The sequence below is a fragment of the Henckelia pumila genome, chromosome 3 (assembly GCF_033568475.1).
Source record: "Henckelia pumila isolate YLH828 chromosome 3, ASM3356847v2, whole genome shotgun sequence".
NCBI lineage: Eukaryota > Viridiplantae > Streptophyta > Magnoliopsida > Lamiales > Gesneriaceae > Henckelia > Henckelia pumila.
The window spans coordinates 201,960,948-201,986,546 of NC_133122.1; the positions used below are offsets into that span (position 1 = coordinate 201,960,948).

Here is a 25,599-nt window from a genome sequence, read left to right on the forward strand (position 1 = left end):
GTTTGCTTGGTTAATTTTAGGAGTGAATCGGCTTTTTGTAGGCTTAATTTCTTGTTGGTTAATGACGTTAGTTGATGTGGTGAACAAGAAGATCTTATCGGAGAGGACCTTATATAGGCTGAATAATTTGGTAGTCTTTTTTTTATCTGGCCTCTTCTGTTTCTAACGCTAATTTTCAGGTTAATGGTATATTTTGTATAAGATCTGTACAATGTCTTCTTCTTCTTCTTTTTTATTTAGTAAAATTTATAGTTTTGTTTAATTTTTAACTACAGGTCCATCATCTTACTATCTTATTAAAGTAGAGACCCTTTAATTACTTGATTTAAAATTATCATTATCTCCTAACTTAATTTTTAATAAAACAAAAATTATCGGGAAAAATAATCATTTTATAAGGTTTCCTCTTTTCTAGCCATTAAAAGTTCATTTTGTGCCCTTTGATATTATTTTATTTACAAATATGACATTCATTTTATAGAATATTTATTTAGAAAAACGTTATATCTATATTTTTTTAATTATAGAATTTATTATTTATTGTGTTTTTTAAAAAAACAAAATATATGCACGCAACGCGTGCAACGGAATACTAGTTACAATTATATCTAAATTTGCTAAAAATTCAAATTGGCTTAAATTAATAATACATGATTCCCGAGAACGAGTTTGAGTGCAATCAAAATATATGAAAAACAAACTACTTTAACACTTAATTTAGAGTTTGAAATCAACATCCACGCTTGGTTAGATCAAATCATTCAAGTTAAGTTTCCTTTGATTTATGAGATGAGAAAGGAATGATTGTGTAAGGAATAAAAGGTTGGAGCAAACATTTTTCGATGTTGTCACTAGATGTTGACAACATCTTCAATAACACCTTGATTAACATGCAGCGGAAATTAATAAAAGCGTGAATAAAATAAACAAGCAACCAAATAAATAGACTAAGATATTTAAGCAAGAGTATACAATACTCATGCAACGCCTCAGGACAAAACTTTCACTAGAAAATAAATCAAAGAGTTTACAAAACCCTAAAACAAATTAATTATTGTCAAACTCATTTTTTTCAAAAACATGTGAGAAAACAAATAATAAAACATCTTCTAACACATTCTATACAAAATAGAATAAAGAAAAGAAAATAAGTAGATGATCCTTGATTACTAACATCCAAATAAAAATCGAAATGCAAGCAAGAACGTATTAATCTACTTGGTGGCCAAAGAAACCCATAAATCTTGCCTCGATTTGGAAATCTCGGAAATGGGGCTCGAGCTGCTGGAATCGGACTGGAACAGGGGTGATGAGACTCGAGCAGCTTCGCTGGAGGAATGAGTCACCGGGAGGATGCCCTGCTGCGGCGGCCGGAAGGCTGGAAAGGAAGAAAAATGAAGGGCCAATCGTTTGAGGGAGAATGGAGAGGAAGCCGACCAGAGTTCTATCGGGTAAAACTTGAGGAAGGGGAAATAGAATTGGGCAGATGCATTAGAACTAGGTGAATTCCTTTTTAGGCCGTGTAATGGGCTTCTAAGATTGGACTCTCTTTGGGCTTAAATTGCATTCTTAGTGTGTAGGTAAATAATATATAATATACAATATTTTATATGGTGCAAGTAAAAGTGTTAGACCCAAAATTCTCGCAAATACTCAAGTTGAAAATCCAAGAATTAAACACTTTAAATATTCTAATATCACGCTAACGAGTAAAATATTTAAATAACAAATAGAGCGGTTAATATAATTTTAAACAAACTAAACAAACGTTTAAAAGAAATTTAAATAAATACACAAGCGGAAATAAAAACTCTTAAAATGATTTGAACAATTAAAAAGCATTTAAATAAATGATCTAGGCATTTAAAATAATTTAAAATAATTTAAAATAGCTAACCGTTAAACTTAGGTTATTTAAAATAAATTGGACAGAAAAAAATATTTAAACAAATAAGCTAAACAGTTAAAATCTTTTAAATGAATAAAATAAACAATTAAAATCATTTAAATATGAAAGCTTAAACTTTAAAAATATTAAAACAGTTAAGTTGCTTATTAAAAAAATCATTTGAATAAATAATAATAAAATATTCTATTAACACGTAGTGCAAATAAAGAAATTAAATCAGATAAACTTAAAAATAATAATCTTAATATTTATTGAATTAATACATGCGACTTAGTAGATTGGATTTTAGGCGTCACAGGAAGGCTCTTTGATATCTCTTTCCAACGATCTTCAAGAGATCAAAAGTGCTCAACATAAAACTGAAGATCACATCTCTATTATCTGATCATCCATGACAAAAGAAATAGTCATGCTTCAGAAACAATTCAGTTTGATGAATCAATCCTTCACCAAGTTCAAATCAGTAGACACCTCGTTGACTCAACTGCAACAATCTCAATCTTCATTGGATGCCAAATTTGATTTTCTATCCACAAAAGTACAATCCCTAAAGACATTTGTGCTCACTAACTTTCAAGGGATGACAAGACAAGTTGAATATCTGTTTGAACTTTCGCGACAAATTTTATACTATCATGCGCTCCCACAAGCACTCCAATCGCCAGTAGTTCATCAGGGCTAGTCAAGTGGACATCCATTTTCCAGTCGCACTCATAGCGCTCAACGATGACATCCAAGTCAAAGATAGATTCTCAGCACCAACTATTTTATATACACTTATTTTTTGATCTATCTTGTTGAGACACCAGTATTTTGATCATACTTTCTCAGTTTGTGTTTGTCAAAAAGGGGGAAATTAGTTTAGTTTATCAAATTGAATTAATTTTATCAGTTTACTATGATATCAGTCTCTCTAATGTTTTCAAGAACAATCTAAACTCACTACAAATGATGATAAATCTAAGTTTTTTCAAACACCGAAAAAGGAGAAATTGTTGAAAATTTTAAGTTTCGGTATTTGATCTATCACAAGACTAAACTGAACTAACACCTACTTAATTTACTTGCTAAACTTATCGATTGTAGAACCGCTGATCACACAAGAACTCGGAATTAAACTGCTCGCTCATTCAGTTTATTCTATAAGAATGCGGTGCCACATATTTGTTAAAGTGAAGATCATCAAATCAACTATCCTGGAATATTCAAAATGTAACGCCCGGATTTATTTAATTTTAATCCGAGAATATTTAATTTGAAAATATTTAGAGTTTTGATTTAAATTCTAATATTCTTAAATTATTTAGGATTGAAATTGAAAGAAATGATAAGTTGAGGACTGAATTGAAAAGAAGCAAGAATTGGAGGACTAAAGTGAAAATATTGGAAATTTTGGTGGATACTTGTTTTGATTTTGAGTAATCACGTGTAAGCAACTATATTCCATCAGATTGATTCAGAGGTAAGAACCGAGAGAAAAGATCAAAGAAATCCCAAGCTTTTTCTTCATCTTCAAATTGCAATATCTTGAGATTTGGTTATCCGATTTCGATTCTGAAAAGTGTTTTGGAATCCTTGAGATGAGACCTTCGATTTGATGTAAGTTTTCTTTTGATTCATTATGGTTTAAAAATTCAAAAATGGCAGAGATCAGTTGTGATTATGAATTGATGTTGTTGAGCTCGTATTCTTTGTTCTATCGAGTTCGGGTTGAAGGATGACTATCGATTATGTTCTTATGAATTTCCAGCAAGTATTTCGAAATTCCTATCTTATGTTATGCTGGTTTTGATTGATATTCAGCTGATGGAAGATGTATATGTTGATAGACTATGAGTTCGGATTGCCGAATTATACCGATATGCCGTCGAACTTTTGATTTGAAGTTGTTTTGCTTGTTTATATGTGAGCTGCTATTGACATGGATTGGAGTTGATATTTCATTGGCAATTATGTTGTGTTTTCAGTTTGTAAACAAGGGACATCGAGCTCGAGAACGTTAACTTCGAATCGGTAGAAGAAAGATCAATGTTTGAAGCTATTCTATAATGGAGTTTGAGTGGTTCTAAGTGCAGATTTTGATACAAGTCTTGTGATTGTGTTGTTCAGATTTGGAGAGCTTGAACTCACCTTGGAATAATATTTGAAAGGTAAAAGTGGACTACTATTTTGAATGGGATTATAACTCGAGATGGTTTCTATCGAGTTCCCTAAATCACATACTTATTTGCTTATTTTCTTTTACATGCTTTTCTATGAATGGTTGAATGAGTCTTGATGTTAATGAATGCTATTTTGTTGATATATGATGCATTCATCTTGTAAGACTTGTTCTTTGATTTCGAAATGAACGGAAACGTTCGATTAGACGATTTGAGGAAGTATATATGTATGGCCTGGGTGGTTGACTTAGCCTAGCGTCTGATTTACATATATAGTGGCTTCAAAGTCTAGAGAAACAAGATAAGTAGACCCACCTCGATCGGGAGAGTCGGTGGTTAGTTATGATATCTTCTTCTCGGGATCCCAAACGATGAATTAGAGAACCTTGTTTTAAAACATGCATTGTAGTTACTTTTATATCATGAATTTGATATATGCTTTGCTATGCATGTTTAGTTGCTTTTACTAGGAAATATATTTCTCACCGGAGTTATCCAGCTATTGTTGTGTTGTATGTGTCATGGCAATAGGCGGGAGTAGAACAGGGCAAAAGCGATCTTGAAGAACAAGGGATGAGAGAATAGCGTGATGATCCGAGTTTAGATGGTTGTGAGCTGTCAATGTTGTATGGAGTTCAAAAACATGATCATGTTGTAGTTACATATGCCAAGACTTATTTTCTATGAGGTTGTTGTCTTAATAATATACACAAGATATGAGATGATGTATATTAATTCTTAGGACTTGACTTGATATTGTATACAATGTTCCATGTTTGATATATGAGCCTATTATGTTGATTTTAAGGCTTTGAGATGATCTATTTCTATCAACTTATATCATGTTAGAATGCATGTTAGCTTATGATTTTGTATAGGCTATGTATGAGTTGATGTTAGATGAAAATGAATGGAAGGAACTCATTTTGACAGCAAAATTGCATCAGTTGGAATTTCTGGAAAATGAGCCCGCTCGATCGGGTGATTCCTACCAATCGAGTGAAGCCTTTAATTCTAAAGCAGTGAGGTGAGCACATTGGGCTCGCTCGATCGGTGAAGTTTGACCGATCGAGCAAGGCCAACATTGCTTCCACCCGAGAGTTGGGCTTCAGGGCTCGCTCGATCGGTAGCTTTTTACCGATCGAGCGAGGTGCTCCCTTTTAAAAAAAAATTTATTTTATTTAGTATTTGATTTTTTGACTATTATTTACGATGATTTGATTAATGAGAGATTAAAACTCGGGTCATCACAACAGGTGGTATTAGAGCGAGAAAATTCTGGACTGAGTTAGATAGCGAGTAGGGTAGATCGAGTCATCTTCCTTGCTTACTTATTTTATCATGCTATGATTTAATTACATGATTGAATTACATGTTGTAAATGCTAGCATGGTTTACTTTCAAGTATTTTAATACATGATGTTTTATTTATTTTATTTGAAAGTATGATTTATGATGATTAAAGATGCATGCTTACTGGAATATCTGAAATGATTAGAGGCATGTGTTCTGGATATGCTACATGATTATCGGAATTGATTGGAAGCATGTCTTGTTTGAATACTTCGATTATTTCTTTTAAGATTGAATCAGAACCGAGTCTTGATCAGAGGTAAGATGATCAGAGGAGGACTGAGATAGATTTGATGATTATGGTATCCTAACCATTTTGATAATCAGATATGTCTCGACGACCAGGACGACCTCCTCTTAGACCACAGGTTCCTACTCCTATACCAGAGCAGACAGTTCATACTCGTCTGTCGGAACAAACAGTGGTAACACCAATAGTGCCTCAAGCTGCAGTCCCGAGCAATGAACATGGAAGTACCTCTCGAGATATGATAGATATGACTGCCACTCCGATGGAAACACTGCTCAAACGCTTTCAATCATACCATCCGCCTACACTGAAAGGTACTGAGAATGCAGTTGAATGTGAAGGATGGCTTGATGATATGGAGATGTTGTTTGATTCACTTGATTATGGTGATGAGTTGTGAGTCAGACTCATTGGACATCAGTTTCATGAGGTTGCGAAGAGCTGGTGGTCCACGACTAAGAAAGCTTTGGAGTGTAGAGGAACTGTACTTACTTGGAATGTCTTCAAAACTGAGTTTTACCAACGCTTCTTTCCAGTGTCTTAACGCAAAGATAAAGGGGAAGAATTTGCTAATCTGAAGCAGGGAAACTTAAATATTGAAGACTATGTTGCCAAATTCTCTACATTGCTACGTTTTGCTCCACATGTTGCGGATAGTGACGAGGCAATGGCTGATCAGTTCATTAATGGACTGAATTCGGACGTCTTTACTTTGGTGAACACAAGGCGACCGAATAATTTTGCTGATGCTTTGAACAGTGCCAAAGGAGCGAAAGATGGTTTGATACAACAGCGAGGAACTTTGTTTACCGCTCAGCCTCCGAGACAGTCACAAACCTCAGCTCCCATTCCACAACAACCTCCTCGATTTGAAAGTGGTGGTAGTAGCAGTGGCAAGAAAGGATATTTGCAAGCTCGAGGAAAACAGTTTAAAAAGTCAGGGAGCAGTTCTTCGAGTTCCAGTGGTACGAAACAGAAGTCAGGAGTGTTTTGTAACAATTGTGGTGGAGGTCATCCAACCGATCAGTGCCGAGGTGTATCTGGGAGGTGCCATATATGCCATCAGACTGGCCATTTTGCGAGGGTGTGTCCTCAAAGAGGTTCTGGACAGTCACGAGGTACAGATTCATCACGATCAGTGGCTCAACCTGCGAGGCAAGCCTCTTCTATTCATTCCTTCCAACCATCACATCCACAGCAACAGCCAAGGCCAGGAGGGAATCAGACAGGTAGTCAGTCATCGAGACAACAGGCTCATGTCTTTGCACTGACGGAGGAACAGGCATAGGGAGCACCAGATGACGTGATTGCAGGTAACTGTTCTCTTTATGATTATCCTGCATATGTATTGATAGATACAGGTGCATCCCATACGTTTATCTCTGCACGATTTGCTTCATTACATTATTTGCATGTTGAAACATTACCTGTTGTAGTATCTGTTTCTTCTCCTTTGGGGAGAGGTCTTATATCTATTCAGACAGTTAAGAATTGTTTGCTACGGTATGATGGTAATGAGATCGAGATAGATTGTTTTGTGCTTGGTTTGTCTGATTTTGACTGCATTATCGGGATTGATATGCTAAACAAGTACAGAGCTACCGTAGATTGTTTCCAGAAGATAGTGAGGTTCAGACCTGAGATGGCTGGATAATGGAAATTCTATGGTAAGGGTTCTCGTGCTAAGATTCCTCTGATTTCTGTATTATCAATGACACGACTTTTGCAGAAAGGAGCAGAGGGATTTCTTGTCTATACAGTTGATGTTTTGAAAGCTAGCCCGAACCTGGCTGATTTGCCAGTGGTTAGTGAATTTGTGGATGTTTTTCCTGATGAGATTCCAGGACTACCTCCGTATCGTGAGATTGATTTCAACATAGAACTGATGCCAGGTACTGCACCGACTTCTAAAGCACCTTATTGAATGGCACCAGTAGAATTGAAAGAATTGAAAGATCAGTTGGAAGATTTACTGGCCAAGGGATACATTCGACCCAGTATTTCTCCTTGGGGTGCTCCAGTATTATTTGTCAGGAAGAAAGACGGTTCAATGAGATTGTGCATCGACTACCGGCAACTGAACAAGGCAACGGTAAAGAACAAATACCATTTGCCTCGTATTGATGATTTATTTGACCAGTTGCAGGGTTCTTCTGTGTATTCCAAGATTGATCTGAGATCTGGATACCATCAGCTGAGAGTTAGAGATTCTGATATTCCGAAAACTGCTTTCAGAACCAGGTATGGCCATTATGAATTTATAGTTATGCTGTTTGGTCTGACGAATGCTTCAGCAGTGTTTATGGCTTTGATGAACCGTGTGTTTCAAAAATATCTTGATGACTTCGTTATAATTTTTATTGATGATATTCTGATATATTCGAAGAATTTGATTGATCATGCTGAACATTTGAGAATCGTGTTGAAGACGTTAAGAGCTGAGAAACTGTATGCTAAACTGTCAAAATGTGAGTTTTGGCTGAAACAGGTTGTTTTTCTTGGACATATCATATCTGGAAATGGTATATCTGTTGATCCAAGTAAAGTCGATGCTGTGATCAATTGGTCTAGACCTACATCTGTTCCTGAAATTCGTAGTTTCATGGGTTTGGCTGGGTATTATCATCTTTTTATTAAAGATTTTTCTAGTATTGCGAAGCCGATTACGCAGTTAACTCAGAAGAATGCTCCATTTATCTGGTCTGAAGCCTGTGAATCCAGTTTTATTGAGTTGAAGAAGCGACTGACCAGTGCACCAGTCTTGACGATTTCTTCAGGTACTGGTGGTTTCACTGTTTATTGTGATGCATCTCATCGAGGTTTAGGATGTGTATTGATGCAACGAGGTCATGTGATTGCTTATGCCTCGAGACAGTTGAAGCCTCACGAGACCAGATACCCGATTCATGATCTTGAATTGGCCGCCATTGTATTTGCTTTGAAGATTTGGCGACATTATTTGTACGGGGAACAGTTTGAAATCTATTCTGATCACAAGAGTCTGAAATATTTGTTTTCACAGTCAGAATTGAATATGAGACAGCGTAGATGGCTTGATTTGCTTAAAGATTTTGATTGTGAGATTAAATACTATCCGGGAAAATCGAATGCAGCTGCGGATGCACTGAGTCGAAAGGTATGTTCTTTGTCTTTATCAACGATTGGTATATCCCATTTGATTGAAGAATGTTGTCTTTCTGGATTAGTATTTGACACAAATGGTCCGCCTCTGCGACTTTATCAAATTCAAGTTGAACCAGAGTTACTTTTGAGAATTAAAGATGCTCAGAGACTTGATCAGAATGTGCAGAATTCGATTGAGAAAGTCCGATCAGGGCATATATCTGAATATCAGGTTCGAGATGATCTTTTATATGTTAACAATCGCCTTGTAGTGCCTGATATTTCTGATGTGAGACAACAACTACTGAAAGAGGCGCATTGTAGTCATTATAGTATTCATCCTGGAGGTAGAAAGATGTACAATGATTTGAAGACTCGATATTGGTGGAAACCAATGAAGTTCGATATCACTGATTTTGTGTCTCGATGTCTAAATTGCCAACAAGTGAAGGCTGAAAGGAAGAAACCGCCTAGTTTGTTACAGAGTTTATCAGTGCCAGAATGGAAATGAGATCATATTTCCATGGACTTCGTGACGAAGTTACCTCGATCTTCTAGAGGTTATGATGCTATTTGGGTGATTATCAATAGATTGACGAAATCAGCGTGTTTTATTCCTTATCGTATGACATATAGACACGATCAGATGGCAGAAATTTATGTTCGAGAAGTTGTCAGATTACATGGAGTGCCGAAGTCTATTGTATCAGATCGTGATCCTCGATTTACGTTACACTTCTGGCACAATTTACAGAATGCTTTGGGTACTCAGTTACACTTGAGCATAGCCTATCATCCAAAAACATACGGACAGTCTGAGCGTACCATTCAAACATTAGAAGACATATTGAGAGTTGTAGTGCTTGATTTTGGCACGAGTTGGCAAGATTCATTACCACTTTGTGAATTCTCGTACAACAACAGCTATCAATCGAGTATTGAAATGGCTCCGTTTGAAGCTCTGTATGGTAGAAGGTGTCGATCACCTCTTTTCTGGGATGATATTTCTGAGGTACCTGATATTGGACCTGACATGATTCGAGATATGACTGAACAAGTGAAGCTTATTCAGAAGAGAATGAAGACAGCTCAGGATAGACAAGCGAAGTATGCCAATGTTCGACGTTGACCTTTGTATTTTGAACAGGGGGATCGTGTATTTCTGAAGATTTCTCCGTTCAGAGGTACTGTACGATTTGGCAAGCGAGGAAAGTTGTCTCCACGATATATCGGTCCGTATGAAGTTCTTGAGAAAATAGGCAATCTTGCCTATTGATTAGCTTTTCCTCCATCCTTATCTATAATACATGATGTCTTTCATGTATCGATGCTTCGAAAATACCTTGCTGATGAATCTCATGTGCTTCAACCTGATGAGGCTGAACTCGACGAAACTTTGAGTTATTTTGAAAAGCCAATTCAGATCCTTGATCGTAAGGAGAAGCAATTTCGAACGAAGACTATTCCGCTTGTGAAGGTCCAGTGGAGTCGTCATGGTATTGAAGAATCAACTTGGGAAACGGAATCAGATATGCGACAACGATTTCCAGAGATGTTTCAATGATGTGGGTTCTCCTTTAGTTTTCTGTTATTTGATATATCTTATGTGCTTATAGTACTTGAGATTTCGAGGACGAAATCGTGTCTTAGTGGGGGAGAATTGTAACGCCCGGATTTATTTAATTTTAATGCGAGAATATTTAATTTGGGAATATTTAGAGTTTTGATTTAAATTCTAATATTCTTAAATTATTTAGGATTGAAATTGAAAGAAATGATAAGTTGAGGACTGAATTGAAAAGAAGCAAGAATTGGAGGACTAAAGTGCAAATATTGGAAATTTTGGTGGACACTTTTTTTGATTTTAAGTAATCACGTGTAAGCAACTATATTCCATCAGATTGATTCAGAGGTAAGAACCGAGAGAAAAGATCAAAGAAATCCCAAGCTTTTTCTTCATCTTCAAATTGCAATATCTTGAGTTCCGGTTATCCAATTTCGATTCTGAAAAGTGTTTTGGAATCCTTGAGATAAGACCTTCGATTTGATGTAAGTTTTCTTTTGATTCATTATGGTTTAAGAATTCGAAAATGGCAGAGATCAGTTGTGATTATGAATTATTGTTGTTGAGCTCGTATTCTTTGTTCTATCGAGTTCGGGTTGAAGGATGACTATCGATTATGTTCTTATGAATTTCCAGCAAGTATTTCAAAATTCCTATCTTATTTTATGCTGGTTTTGATTGATATTCAGCTGATGGAAGATGTATATGTTGATAGACTATGAGTTCGGATTGCCGAATTATACCGATATGCCGTCGAACTTTTGATTTGAAGTTGTTTTGCTTGTTTATATGTGAGCTGCTATTGACATGGATTGGAGTTGATATTTCATTGGCAATTATGTTGTGTTTTCAGTTTGTAAACAAGGGACATCGAGCTCGAGAACGTTAACTTCGAATCGGTAGAAGAAAGATCAATGTTTGAAGCTATTCTATAATGGAGTTTGAGTGGTTCTAAGTGCAGATTTTGATACAAGTCTTGTGATTGTGTTGTTCAAATTTGGAGAGCTTGAACTCACCTTGGAATAATATTTGAAAGGTAAAAGTGGACTACTATTTTGAATGAGATTATAACTCGAGATGGTTTCTATCGAGTTCCCTAAATCACATACTTATTTGCTTATTTGCTTTTATATGCTTTTCTATGAATCATTGAATGAGTCTTGATGTTAATGAATGTTATTTTGTTGATATATGTTGCATTCATCTTGTAAGACTTGTTCTTTGATTTCGAAATGAACGGAAACGTTCGATTAGACGATTTGAGGAAGTATATATGTATGGCCTGGGTGGTTGACTTAGCCTAGCGTCTGATTTACATATATAGTGGCTTCAAAGTCTAGAGAAGCAAGATAAGTAGACTTACCTCGATCGGGAGAGTCGGTGGTTAGTTATGATATCTTCTTCTCGGGATCCCAAACGATGAATTAGAGAACCTTGTTTTAAAACATGCATTGTAGTTACTTTTATATCATGAATTTGATATATGCTTTGCTATGCATATTTAGTTGCTTTACTGGGAAATATATTTCTCACCAGAGTTATCCGGCTATTGTTGTGTTGTATGTGTCATGGAAATAGGCGGGAGTGGAACAGGGCAAAAGCGATCTTGAAGAACAAGGGATGAGAGAATAGCATGATGATACGAGTTTAGATGATTGTGAGCTGTCAATGTTGTATTGAGTTCAAAAACATGATCATGTTGTAGTTACATATGCCAAGACTTATTGGCTATGAGGTTGTTGTCTTAATAATGTACACAAGATATGAGATGATGTATATTACTTCTTAGGACTTGACTTGATATTGTATACAATGTTCCATGTTTGATATATGAGCCTATTATGTTGATTTTAAGGCTTTGAGATGATCTATTTCTATCAACTTATATCATGTTAGAATGCATGTTAGCTTATGATTTTGTATAGGCTATGTATGAGTTGATATTAGATGAAAATGAATGGAAGGAACTCATTTTGACAGCAAAATTGCATCAGTTGGAATTTCTGGAAAATGAGCCCGCTCGATCGGGTGATTCCTACCGATCGAGCGAGGCCTTTAATTCTAAGGCAGTGAGGTGAGCACATTGGGCTCGCTCGATTGGTGAAGTTTGATCGATCGAGGGAGACCAACATTGCTTCCACCCGAGAGTTGGGCTTCAGGGCTCGCTCGATTGGTAGCTTTTTACCGATCGAGCGAGGTGCTCCCTTTTAAAAAAAAAATTATTTTATTTAGTCTTTGATTCTTTGACTATTATTTACGATGATTTGATTAATGAGAGATTAGAACTCGGGTCGTCACACAAAAGATCATTCAATTTACCTCAACGGATAAAGTCTTCCGTACACTGACACTGACATCTCTGCAACAAGACGCCGCGATCCCAAATTGTAACTCGGTGCAAAAGAATGCTGACTTGGCAGAAACAAACATTGCAACAGAAATAATTCAAGTTTTCTGATGACTTTCAAATATTAATACCCTTGGAATCCGAGCCTATAAATAGGCATTTCGATTAGTTGAGGAAGATCTCTCGGCAATAGAACAGTATCGCATTATCTCCAAGTTTTAAAATCTCCATGAGCTAAACTGATCAAGAAACTCGAAGCACACTTTCATAAGTTCTTTGTTATGATCATTTAAGGATCAATTTTGTGCTCTTGAAATCGAGTTGTATCACATTTACATTTCAATTCACTCAGTCGAGGACTGATTTTGTGTTGTAACTATGAGTTCTAAGATGGACAATTGTGTATATAAGTCCTAGTCTTGGAGTGAAGTTTTGAAAGTTGATTGTAAAATTTAAAGTCTTCTAGTGCTATCCTTCCGAAGAGGAAGAATGAGTGATGTAAGAGTCATTGAAATCTCCGAACATCCAGAAACATCTCCCTGTGTCCTTTCATCAGTTACTAATTTATGTTATCAGTTTTGCATACATTTCAAATCAGTGTTCATAATCTGCATTTTGACATATTTCCGCACATCTTATTTTTTTGTCAATTTGCATAGACACCAAGATAAGCTAAGAATTCAATCACTAATCCGATTGAATTCTAAACGACACTCACTAACAATTTTTTAACTGTATTCATCACCTTCCCTCTACACTCAAACCGATCATTTTAGTTCGTATACCAAAATGAATTTTACATGTTAATTATCTATAAACTTGTTTAAATAATAATAATAATTAATGTATATAATGGACAAAATTATATCTTTTACGAAAGTGAATTCACATGACTTTAATTAAAGGCCAAGTTTTTTTTTTCCTGATGGGAATATTATTTATTGTATTCTGATGTGAAGTGGAATTAAATTTTTCAGCATGGCAATGGCAGTATAGATAATTATTAATGGTTTCTTGGTTGGCAATGAATGCTTTGGAGGTGGTTGTGATATATATATATATATATATATATATATATATATATATATATATATATATGAGTTCTTTTATGGTGTCCAACACTATATGTCCACTTCATGTCCACCATGTGCAATAGATGAGTTGACCGGTACAATAGATGAGTTGACTTGTACATGATGGGCATGAAGTGGGCATATAGTGTTGGGCACCATAAAAAAACTCTATATATATATATATATATATATATATATATATATGTATATGTATATATATATATATATGTATATGTATATATATATGTATGTGTGTGTGTGGCTGCAACTGCGTCGGAGTAACGTGGATACATACTTATATATAGTTCTAATTTGCAATTGTTTTTGCTCTATTGTACCATATTTCCTGTTGTGTAGTGAACGCAACTTGCCTCGTACCTAGAAAATATACGTATATGTTATATGGATTATTATTTATGTATTTTATATAATCACACAATTGAACATATCTTAATATATATTATTATAGTAGAGACCTTTCAATTAATTAGTTTTCAATTATCATAATTATTAGATAAGTTAGTCATTTATATGATCTTATTTTTTCTTATTTACTAAAATGACATTAAATTTGTGATCTTTAGTATCTTTTTATTTACGCAAATGTCACTCACATGTAAAACTGATGTATTTTTTGTGTTTTAACGATTATTTATTTATGAAAAACACTATATTTTTTGTATTTTTTATTTTTTTTTTGTTTTTCTTAAAAAAAAACACGGACTTTACAAGTATGTAACGCGTACTAGTCATGTTAGTATTTGAAAAGATGAGATTCCGATGGATATTTGATAAAATTTGATAGGATTTCATTTAAATAAGTGAAATATTTATAAAATTGTTGAGATTGATGTTGTAAAAAATTATTTTGACCAATGAATTTATATAATTTACTCATAAATTTTAAGGTTTCTTTTCAAATTTTTATAAAATACTGTTTATCCAAAAATCTAGAAATCTATACACGCATGTATTATATAATTTACATATAACATATATTTTTTACAAAATCAATGTATTCTCTTTAAAAAAAAACTTCTTTCTTTTTATAACAATAAAAAACCTAGTTTATGAAACTTGAATTTCTAAAAAAAAAAGATATTTAATAAAAATATTGTTTATATGTTAAAAAATAATTATACTCATATAAATATTGTTAACAAAAAATAAAAGAAATTTGAAAATAAGCCACGTACGCACAAACAAATGTTGTTCGATATTCTTTAATTAAATAAAGGAAATTGAAGCATCCAATGAAAATTGACTTGGATGAGCAGCTCAACACGCGCGAACCCTAAATTAACCAGTTGTATATATATTACGCACCAAGGAAAATACAATGTGAAAATGGCAGACCAATTGGGCAAGAGATCCAAATGAAGCCCTCGAAATTAAAATGGTACAAAACCCAGAAGAATAAATTAATATATATTAATTAATTATTGTATATATTATTGAGTTAGAGACAAAGGTAGCTAGGGATATAAAAAAAGAAAGAAAAGCTGCGGGCCGGCTGAAGCAGAAGAGATTTGCGGGTTGCTTGCTGTCATGCCGGAAATGGAGAGACGAGTGGTTATTCTGAGTAACGGTGAACAGGACACGAAGGTGATGGGTCCCCCGTTGAAGTTGAATTTGTCCATTGCGTAGGGTTATAGACAAAACTAAAGGTTATGTACGTACCAGTTTAATTTCTCTCTAGAGTACTCTAAAATCTGTTTTCAAATTATTCAGCCTTTTTTCACCACACATGCAAACCAAAGGTCACACCCATCAACCCTAATATATATGTTATCATGTCTACTAAATACTGTTTCTTGATAAGTGATCCATGGACACTAATTATTGAACAAATCATCCATCATATATTATTTAGAGCTAGCTAGGATGTGATTATATATAACTCAAGTGGAGGAACAGTGAATTACATTTGAATTGGCAAATTTATATGTTGTGTACGTACTACTAAATTAAAGAGAGTATATATATATATAAGTTAAACTAGGGTTTTTTAATTTCTACAACCAATCAATGCCAAATTCAGTGTATTAATTTTATTCGATCGGCGTTTTAAGAAAAAGGGCTGAAAATTGAACCCCAGCTTCATCATATCGATCTTCATCCTCCGTTTTTAACCTACACGCTAGCCTTCCAGTCTTTCTCAGCCAAAGTCGTTTTCCATTCATAAATAAAGCAAAGATAGCAATTGCATATTTTACGTTCCAACAACCCTTTTTCCCTCTGGGGAAACCTACCTTCAACCTTGCCCAAAAATGCTTCAATTCAAGAATTAAAAGAGTTATCTTGATGCCTAGCTAGTTTTATGCAACAAACATTACTAGCTATGGTTCCAATTCTTTTCAATCTTTAACCTCGATCTAAAATGTTCAGCAAGAGCACATACCTGCAACTTCCACAGGTTTCATCTTCTCTTCAATCTCGCGCCTCTACTTCTGTCGTGGACCTAAATGGCGCCGAGTTCTTGCTGCATCACCACCACCATGACATTCTTTCCGGCCACTTAGTAGCTACTAATGCTCCATTCCTCGAAGCTTCTACCTTGTATAACCAAGATGTAATTGGTGGAATAAATGAAGACCCTAATTCTACCATGGCCAACACGTTCCAAGCAAAGCAAACGGTGAAGAAAGATCGGCACAGTAAAATAGTGACATCTCAAGGGCCAAGGGATCGGAGAGTGAGGCTGTCTATAGGCATGGCAAGAAAGTTCTTTGATCTTCAAGAAATGCTAGGCTTTGACAAGCCAAGTAAAACCCTTGAATGGCTGCTCACAAAATCCAAAGCAGCCATAAAGGATCTGGTGCAGATGAAGAAAAGTGATGCCACCACTTGCACTAATAAGAGCATCAATAATTCTTCCCCTTCAGAGTGCGAGGTAATAGAATTGGAAAATGGGAACTACTTAGATGCGGATTCTACAGTCCTGGCAAATACTTACAGATGTAGAAGAGCAAAAGATCCACAACAGGATGCCAAAGAATCGAGGGCTAAGGCGAGAGCAAGGGCTAGGGAAAGAACGAGAGAGAAAATGTGCATGAAGCTGAAGCTTACTGATCAATCTAGAAACATGGCTTCTGACTTGAACCCTTCAATAATCCCAATTCAGGCTAGAAACAGTCTTTCGGAAGTTTGCAGCAAATTACCGCCTTCTAATATTGCTGAGCCTAGCCTCCATTTTCCACTAGCCAATACAGCTGCTGCAACTGAAGACCTAATTCAAGAATCCCTTTTCATCAGAAGGATGTTGAAGAACAATTCAATTTTCGGGTTTGATCAGCAAAACGTAAATCAGAATTGGAACCTATGTGACATTTTGGATCAGCACAGGTTCATCAACAGGTACTTATTTTTGCTTGAACTGTAAAATTCTTATTATGATACATATCAGATCGATAGAAAGTGATCTTCGCTTCTCTTTATCTATAGCTCTTCCAACATGTAGAAAACCTATGGAGGTTGCAACCAATTAAGGTCAGTTTTGGAAGCCTATATCGCTACATTACAAGAAGTGTAAGTTTTTTGCCACCGTAAGTGTTTTTCAGCAATCACATCGCTAGATGATCAAATGCTTCAAAAGGATGTATATTTTTATCTGCGTTTGATCGCCTATTTAATCTAATCTACCTATTTCATTTCGTTTCAATGTTTAGTTAAGTCAGATCTCACAATAATTATGAAGTCATTTGATCAGTTGTGTTTACTTGTCGATTTGATGAAGGTTATGTGCCTATCTTGAGACACAATTACCAAAAGTTATTACAAGCATTTAAAGCAGACTACGTACCAAAAAGTTTATAACATTAGATATTTTGGTCTTGATTAGAGAAAAAGTAATCAAGCAGAAATACTTAAAAACCATTAAAAGTTTGCATGTCATTGAGTAAATATTGAAAAGCCATATCTTTAGTGCAACAACTACCAAATGAATGAACTGCATGGGTCCTGCGTCAAGCCAATAGAGATGCTTTTTCTTGATCTTCAATTAAATAATTGCACTCTAGCTATTAATCTTTGTATTATATATATCACAGAAGCTAGCTGCATCAATTGAAGGGAGAATTTTCCAATTGTTAAACAAATCTTCTCAATGGTTTAACAGAGAATTTTTTGTAATCAGTTGGAGATATTGCCATGAAGTACTGTGTGCAGCTAGCTAGGTTAAAAACTTGATTAAGTTTGAACAGCATGAATTTTATTTTATTTTTTTATTTTTTTGAAAAAACAGCATGAATTTATTTTATTTTTTTTGAAAAAACAGCATGAATATTTGTGTTCGATCAATGGATCTAATTCTTTAAAGAATATTTTTTACGTTAGTTAAAAAATGTTATTCTACTTTTTTCACATGAAAAAGGTCTTGAGTCTTTGCATTGCCAATTGCCATGGATTTTTATCCATGTTGCTCAAAAAAACCAACTTTGTATAGTTCAAGTTTTTTTTTTTTTTTTTTTTTTTTTTGCATTGAAGTTGATCCCGATTTTGAATGAATGGACAACAACCTTGATTGAAACAATATTCAAAATTTTGATGTGGAATAAAACATAAAAAATCCCAAAACAAAAGAAGAACACAAGAGATTTAACAATTTTGTGATTAAATGATATTCTCAATGGTGATCATATTCATATGATGGGAATTTTTGGTTCAAAAAGGTACAAAACTACAAATTCATTATGTCCAGTTTTGGTAGGTTTTTACCTTGTTTGAAATATTTTTATAACATGTTATATTTAGCATTTGGTAGATTGTTGAAGACTTTATAGAATAACATGCTAGCTAAAAGTTTATTGGTTTTCTATGTGAAAAAGAAAATAAGAAAAGAAAAGAAGAATCTAGTCTTATATGTAACGCCATTTCGAGTAATATCTAGTCTATTGGCAATTTTGGTTCTCTATCTTATCAAATGTATTCTTGTTTTTGTATATTATTATTATTATTATTTTACTTTTTTATTACAATTTTTGACGTTTTTAATTAGGAGTGATGATGTGGGACAATTGTGAGTGTGGTGTTAGGTCAACATATGTCCATGTACATCAGCATCACGTTGAAAAAAGAGGCAAAGAGACAAATATCTATGAAACACCAATTCTAAAAAAAAAAATCATGAAACACCAAAATTGCAATTTTCTGTACATAATAGCATGCCTGCATAGTTTCAAAGATTATTTCAGATATATAAGTAATAATTCAAAATTTATGTTGAGATGTTATAAGCTTCAAAAGAACATCTTGTACTCTTTGAGAACTCATGAGTATTTAAGACACTAGATTAAACTTAGCCAAATCTCAAATTTGTAAGTTAAACCATGGTAGATGCACAAATTAGAGATAAGTACTCAAAATTTATTGATATAAAATTGTAGACACACACACACACACATCCTACAAGAAAAAGCCTAGCTAGGTAATTTATATATCATAAATTTTATTTCTTTTTATTTTTGTAGGAGTATAGCCTAAATTTAAATAATCAATTGGGTCAAGTTTCTATGTTGAAACAATGAATTAAATTACAAGGTTAAGATTTTTTTAAAAAAGAAAAAGAAAGAAAGAAAACAGATTAACACATTAACTAGTACTTTGATGTACGCGTTGTGTGCTTGCACAATACGTTTTTTTAATAACGAAAACCAAAGAAAAAAATAAATGGTAAAATTGAAAAAAAAAATTGCAAAAATGTAGTGTTTTCACTTACAAATAGAAATTTTATTTCTTTTTATTTTTGTAGGAGTATAGCCTAAATTTAAATAATCAATTGGGCCAAATTTCTATGTTGAAACAATGAATTAAATTACAAGGTTAAGATTTTTTTAAAAAAAAAAAGAAAAAAAGAAAATAGATTAACACATTAACTAATACTTTGATGTACGCGTTGTGTGCTTGTACAATACGTTTTTTTAATAACGAAAACAAAAGAAAAAAATAAATGGTAAAATTGTAAAAAAAAAATTTGCAAAAATGTAGTGTTTTCACTTACAAATAGACACCAATTAAAAGACAATAGTTGTACATCAATTTTACAATAGTGTGAGACATTTAAAAAAAAAAAAACAAAGGACACAAAAGTGGGTGCCATCTTGATAAAAATAAAAAACACGAAAGGTCTACAAAAAGATGATACCATAAAAATGACTAATTTTTTTTATTTTATCAATTTTAGTTATATTGGATATTAAGTTAGGGTATAATCATAAATTTATTTTAAATTTCATGAACTAATAAAAAAAATAATTATAGAGACTGATCTTAACATAATAATTTAGTTGGATTAATTGAAGAAAACGAGCTTGGCCACACGAACTTGCACGCAACGTCGTGATCTCGCTCAATATCAAAGTCGGTGCTCATATAGCTGAGTGCAGAAATATTTCATCTATATATTATTTAATTTCTTCTTCCCCCCATTTTTGACACAAGACTACACAATGACATGTGTTATATATGTCTAGGTTAAATGTTTAATACTCTTCACGAAATTTTACATAAATCACCACATACTCGTGACATTCCAAATTTACAGAACTGAAAATATACTTGGGGGGAGGGGGGTTCGGGGTCGATTGAGTTACTTTCCAATTGAGAAAATCAATTTTAAATTCATTGATTTGAGCATTATAATTATATTGTCAAAGGGAAAGCAAATTTGGAATTGAAACACTAATAATTTGTTTAATTATATATATATATATATACACCATCAACAATACAAATCAAGAAGCTGCATATAAATTATAAATTAATCCATAAATTCATTTGGTCATAAATGAGTGGATAATGAAATCTATTACTTACCTGTGAAAAATAACTCTCCATAGTCCATTCGATGTCCTCCGGCTGAAATGGTAAGTTAATTCACTGCATGCATATATATATATATATATATATATATATATATATATATATATAAAGAGAGTTTCTTTCAAGTGCCCACCTATCATGTTCATCAATGATGTGACACTATTCTATTGAATGTAATAAAGATGTGATAAACTGTAGGTCGAATAGAATAGTGCCACATCATTGGTGGGCATGGTGGTGGGCATAGTAGATGGGCACTTGAAAGAAATTATATATATATATATATATATATTTGCAAATTTACGACCAAAAGCATGTAATGATTTACAGCAAACAGTAACAGTGATTTTACCTGAGCAACTCAACAGAAGAAAACCTCAAAAGTTGGATCTTTTAATTACTTTAATTTGGACGGGGCTCATATTGATCATGTTAAGGGAGACAGAAAGCTAAAGCTTAAATGGCCTTAAATTCTAGAACGACACCCTCGTACATTTTTTTAAATAAAAATTGGATATTGTGGCATGGAGCCTTGTGTCCAAGTTTGACCAGAGAATTTCATGATGTCCGTGCATGATGAATATTGTTATATATATTACGTGAAATTAATCTATGGGGATTTGTTGGTGAAAATATATTATTCATACTAGTTACGGAGCACACGCTTTGCGTGTGTAATATATTGCATCATATTAAAATTTGTGTTCCGAAAATACATGTGTGTGAGAAGTTAGATTTTTAATTGAATAGAAAATGGGAGAAACTGATGCAAAATAAAATTTGGCTGCAATAAAAGGGCAAAACTGGAAGAAAATTTTGGTGTCATCACACCATACCAAAAGCAGTTTTTATAATGGTATCAAGCATTATAATATAGTATAAATATATTCTCATTTTGCAAATATATATATATTGATCATGGAATGGACCTTAATTATCTCCTTCTTACAAACAATATATATGAGTATAAATTAAAATCCCATTTGTATTTTCTCTCTCACGATCGCTAAAATGATTGATTCAAACATGTCTTGTGCTAATTATAAATAATGAAAAATTATATATGTAGAATGAATGTTATACTGATACATGGAGTTATTCGATGCTTTTGAATTACAACTATCTCAATGAGGAGGTTTAAGTTTAAAGATAATACGTAACCGCGTGTCTACATTTAACCTTCATTATATCTGCAACATAACTCAAATTAAAGACGGATTTAACTTAAGTCAGTTCTAGGTTGTAGCCCACCTCAAATTTTTGTTATTAACTATGTATGTTTTTTACTTAGTCCACTAAAACTCACCTTTTTCACACCCAAAGCCCAACCCATCATCTTAATTATAGCGCACAACCTCATGTTATCAAATTTCACTTTCTCCAGTTTTTTTTAATTTTTGGCAATTCTAGTCTCTTTTTATGGGAAGTACTTGTATGACACTATACATATCAACAGTGCATTATTTTTGAAAGGGCCCGTGTCCTGATTTAATATTTAATGATCAAACAACTAGGATTAATTAATGTAAACAGCGAAAACGAGTTAAAAATTTGCGTTTTGGCCTACAGAAATTTCGTCATGACCTATTCGTAAATAGGACATCCCAAAAACCTGTACAACACAACCAGCAATATATACTCGAAAATAGAGTCACAACTCCAATTTACAAACCTATAGCCGCACTGGCCAGGACTAAACACATGCAGAGCCGGCAAGGCTCGATCACACAAATAACAATTCAAAACAAGGTCCAAAACTATTTATACAGATACACAGGGCATCACCCCGGCAAATATAAAACTCGCTAAACTGATATATATATATATACATATATCTTGGAACTCGACTCCACGCTCGCCTCACTGGGTACCACTAGATGACGCTCCACCAGATGCGTCAAATTCCCCTGGATAACCTGCTATGGAATCACAAACAACCACAGCATAAAAAGAAAATAGGGGTCGGACCCCAGTACGACGAACTATAAAAATTACGACAAATATAACTGACATGAATAAAATCAAGTACAATGCAATGAAATGCAATATAATGCGTGACAGGTATCAATGAAATAAGGGATACCAAAAGGAGTTCAAATAATCGTATCACAATAAACTCAGTGGCCACCCGTGCCAGGAACGCAGCAGACCTCGAATCATCACTGCTAATCCATACACGTAGCATCGGAGGGTGACAGGAGCGACCCGTCCAGCCTCATGCTGTCATCAGGAGTGTCGTACGTAGCATCGAGAGCACGGTTGCTACCCGCTCGATCTCGTGCTAACTCAGGAGTGCACTAAATAATGTCACTCGCTCCATCGATGATTCAATACATCTCAAGAGATCAATATCAATAGCAATCAAAGGAGTCAAGGCTCAACGTGCTATGAAAAATTAGTAAAATGAGTGAATGCAATCATATAATCCACATAAGCACATAAAACACGTTAGCACTCATTACAAAATACTTAATATCATTACATGCCATTATAGGCGTCGTAATATAAACAGCTCATACGTACCTCAACCAATTCTTAATTTATCATAGAAATTATCCCAAACATTTCTCGGATATTCCAATCCCAAATTTTCAGAATCTGTAATTCCAGAAAAATTGCTCATAAATCCTAAAATTCATATTTAATATTAAAACATCCTATTAATGACCAAATATCGAATATACGACTCTAAAAGTCGAATTACCTAAATATAAATAATCTGAAATTTCGAAATAATGCTAGAATAATTTCTGAAAAATAGCCAATACCTCCAATCGAGTCCGATATAATACCTACAACCAATAATAAATCAAATATTAATTATCGGAAGTCGATTGAATCAAAATTCCCAAAATTCGAAACACTAATCTTGAAATCTACCTCAAATATTCGAATTAGAGGTCTAATCAACCGAAACAACAACCCTCTACACTCCGGCGGCGATCGGCGACGGCGAACGGCGGTGAACGGCGGCGGCTGGTGCGACGGGTTTCCGGAAATCTCAATAAAAATATGAAATATAGGTACCAAAAGATAGCTCTCGTCGAGAGAATTCCAGAACTATATTTACTTTTGAAATCCGGCCAAAAACGAAGGAGATACGGAGATTTGAAGCGATAGGAAAATTTGAAGAAAAGAAACAAAAGAAATGAAGAAGAAGACGCGATGCAGGCGGATGGAGGAGAGAGAAACAGTCTGAATATATATATCCATATCTATTTAATTAGATATGTATTGCTTTAATGTGTGTCTTATTTTATTCATTCGGGGTTCAAACTTGACCCGGTTCGAGTTATTTCAACTCCTGTGTGCTCTATTAATAACATATTCATTTTAATATCGTCTATAAACCGATATTTATAAATACATATTTTTAACACACAAATTAATTAATATATTAATATCGGGTCCTTACATTTCTCCCCCTCTTAAAACAAGATTTCGTCCTCGAAATCAAACACACATCAAACTTATACACATAGTCAAGCATCTATCACTGATAGTACATAGGGAAATCAGAGTACATGGCATAATTCATGACATTGTCAAACAAATGAGGCCATTCTTGACGCATTCGAGACTCCAATTCCCACGTAGCTTCTTCTCTCCCATGTCTACTCCATTCCACCATAACCCAAGGAATCGTCTTGTTCCTCAGTTGCTTTTCTTTACGATCAAGAATCTGCACTGGATACTCAACATAGCTAAGGGAACTATCCAACTCCACATCATCAGCCCTCAAGATATGAGAAGGATCTGGTTCATACTTCCGCAGCATAGATACGTGAAATACATCATGTATCGCAGACAAACTCTGCGGCAAGTTCAAACGATACGCCAAAATACCAATCTTCTCAACAATCTTGTATGGACCGATATAACGAGGAGCTAATTTTCCTTTACGCCCAAATCTCATAGTACCACGAAATGGTGATACTTTCAAGAAAACAAAATCGCCAACCTGAAATTCTAAAGGTCTACGTCTGTTATTAGCATAGCTGGTTTGACGATCCTGGGCTGCTTTCATTCTTTTCCTAATCAGGTCAACTTTTTCTTTCATCTCTTGAACAAACAATGGTTCTGACAACTGTCGTTCTCCTACTTCTTCCCAACAGATCGGAGATCTACATTTTCTGCCATACAAGGCTTCAAATGGTGCCATCCCGATAGATACTTGGTAACTGTTATTGTAAGAGAATTCCACCAGAGCTAAAGATTCTTGCCAACCACCACTGAAATCCATCACAACAGCTCATAATAAATCTTCAAGTGTCTGAATAGTCCTTTCAGATTGACCATCTGTTTGTGGATGATAGGCAGTACTCATGGCCAATTTAGAACTCAAAGCTGATTGCAAACTAGACCAAAACTTAGAAGTAAATCTGGGATCACGGTCTGATACTATAGTAACTGGCACACCATGCAATCGCACTATCTGATCAATGTACATTTTTGCCATTTTCGTATATGTCCACGTACGATCATATGGAATAAAATGGGCAGATTTAGACAATCTATCCACAATAACCCAAATGGCATCACAACCACAATTAGATCGAGGTAGGTGTGTCACGAAATCCATAGTAATGTGTTCCCAATTCCACTGTGGTACTTCAAGACTAAGTAACATACCACCTGGTCTCATTCCTTCAGCCTTAACTTGTTGACACGTCAAACACTTAGCCACAAAATCAGAAATATCATTCTTCATACCTTCCCACCAGTAATGGGCTTTCAAGATATGATACATCTTTCTAATTCCAGGATGTACACTATGTCGACTACAATGAGCTTCTCGTAGTATATCGTCTTTCAAATCTATCAAATTCGGAACCACAAGTCTACCATTATATCGCAAACATCCATCAGAAGCAACAAGAAATTTCCCTGACTGACCAGCTGGAGTTAATTCTTTCAAGTGATGAATATATGGATCAGTCTTTTGTGCTGCTTTGATTTTTGAAATTATTCGTGGTTCAACTTGAATAGATGAAACTAT

The 25,599-nt window shown here is 34.4% G+C and overlaps 1 protein-coding gene and 1 long non-coding RNA gene across 2 annotated transcripts; one reads left to right on the top strand and one right to left on the bottom strand.

Moving 5' to 3' along the window:
- The first annotated feature begins 15,941 nt into the window (after nucleotides 1-15,941).
- On the top strand, nucleotides 15,942-17,241 carry LOC140892729 (transcription factor CYCLOIDEA-like). The gene is made up of 2 exons (XM_073301702.1): nucleotides 15,942-17,138; nucleotides 17,226-17,241. Exons 1-2 carry the CDS (start codon nucleotides 16,162-16,164, stop codon nucleotides 17,239-17,241), a joined length of 993 nt encoding a protein of 330 aa, XP_073157803.1. The 5' UTR covers nucleotides 15,942-16,161.
- Nucleotides 17,242-22,368: 5,127 nt separating this feature from the next.
- LOC140893468 (uncharacterized) lies at nucleotides 22,369-23,681 on the bottom strand. The gene is made up of 3 exons (XR_012153153.1): nucleotides 23,481-23,681; nucleotides 23,305-23,392; nucleotides 22,369-23,198 (listed from the first exon to the last, which is right to left on the bottom strand). It is a non-coding gene; the product is annotated as an uncharacterized lncRNA (long non-coding RNA).
- Between the last annotated feature and the right edge of the window lie 1,918 nt (nucleotides 23,682-25,599).

Coding starts and splice junctions, on each gene's coding strand:
- LOC140892729 (XM_073301702.1), top strand. CDS start 16,162: ATGTTCAGCAAGAGCACATACCTGCAACTTCCACAGGTTTCATCTTCT.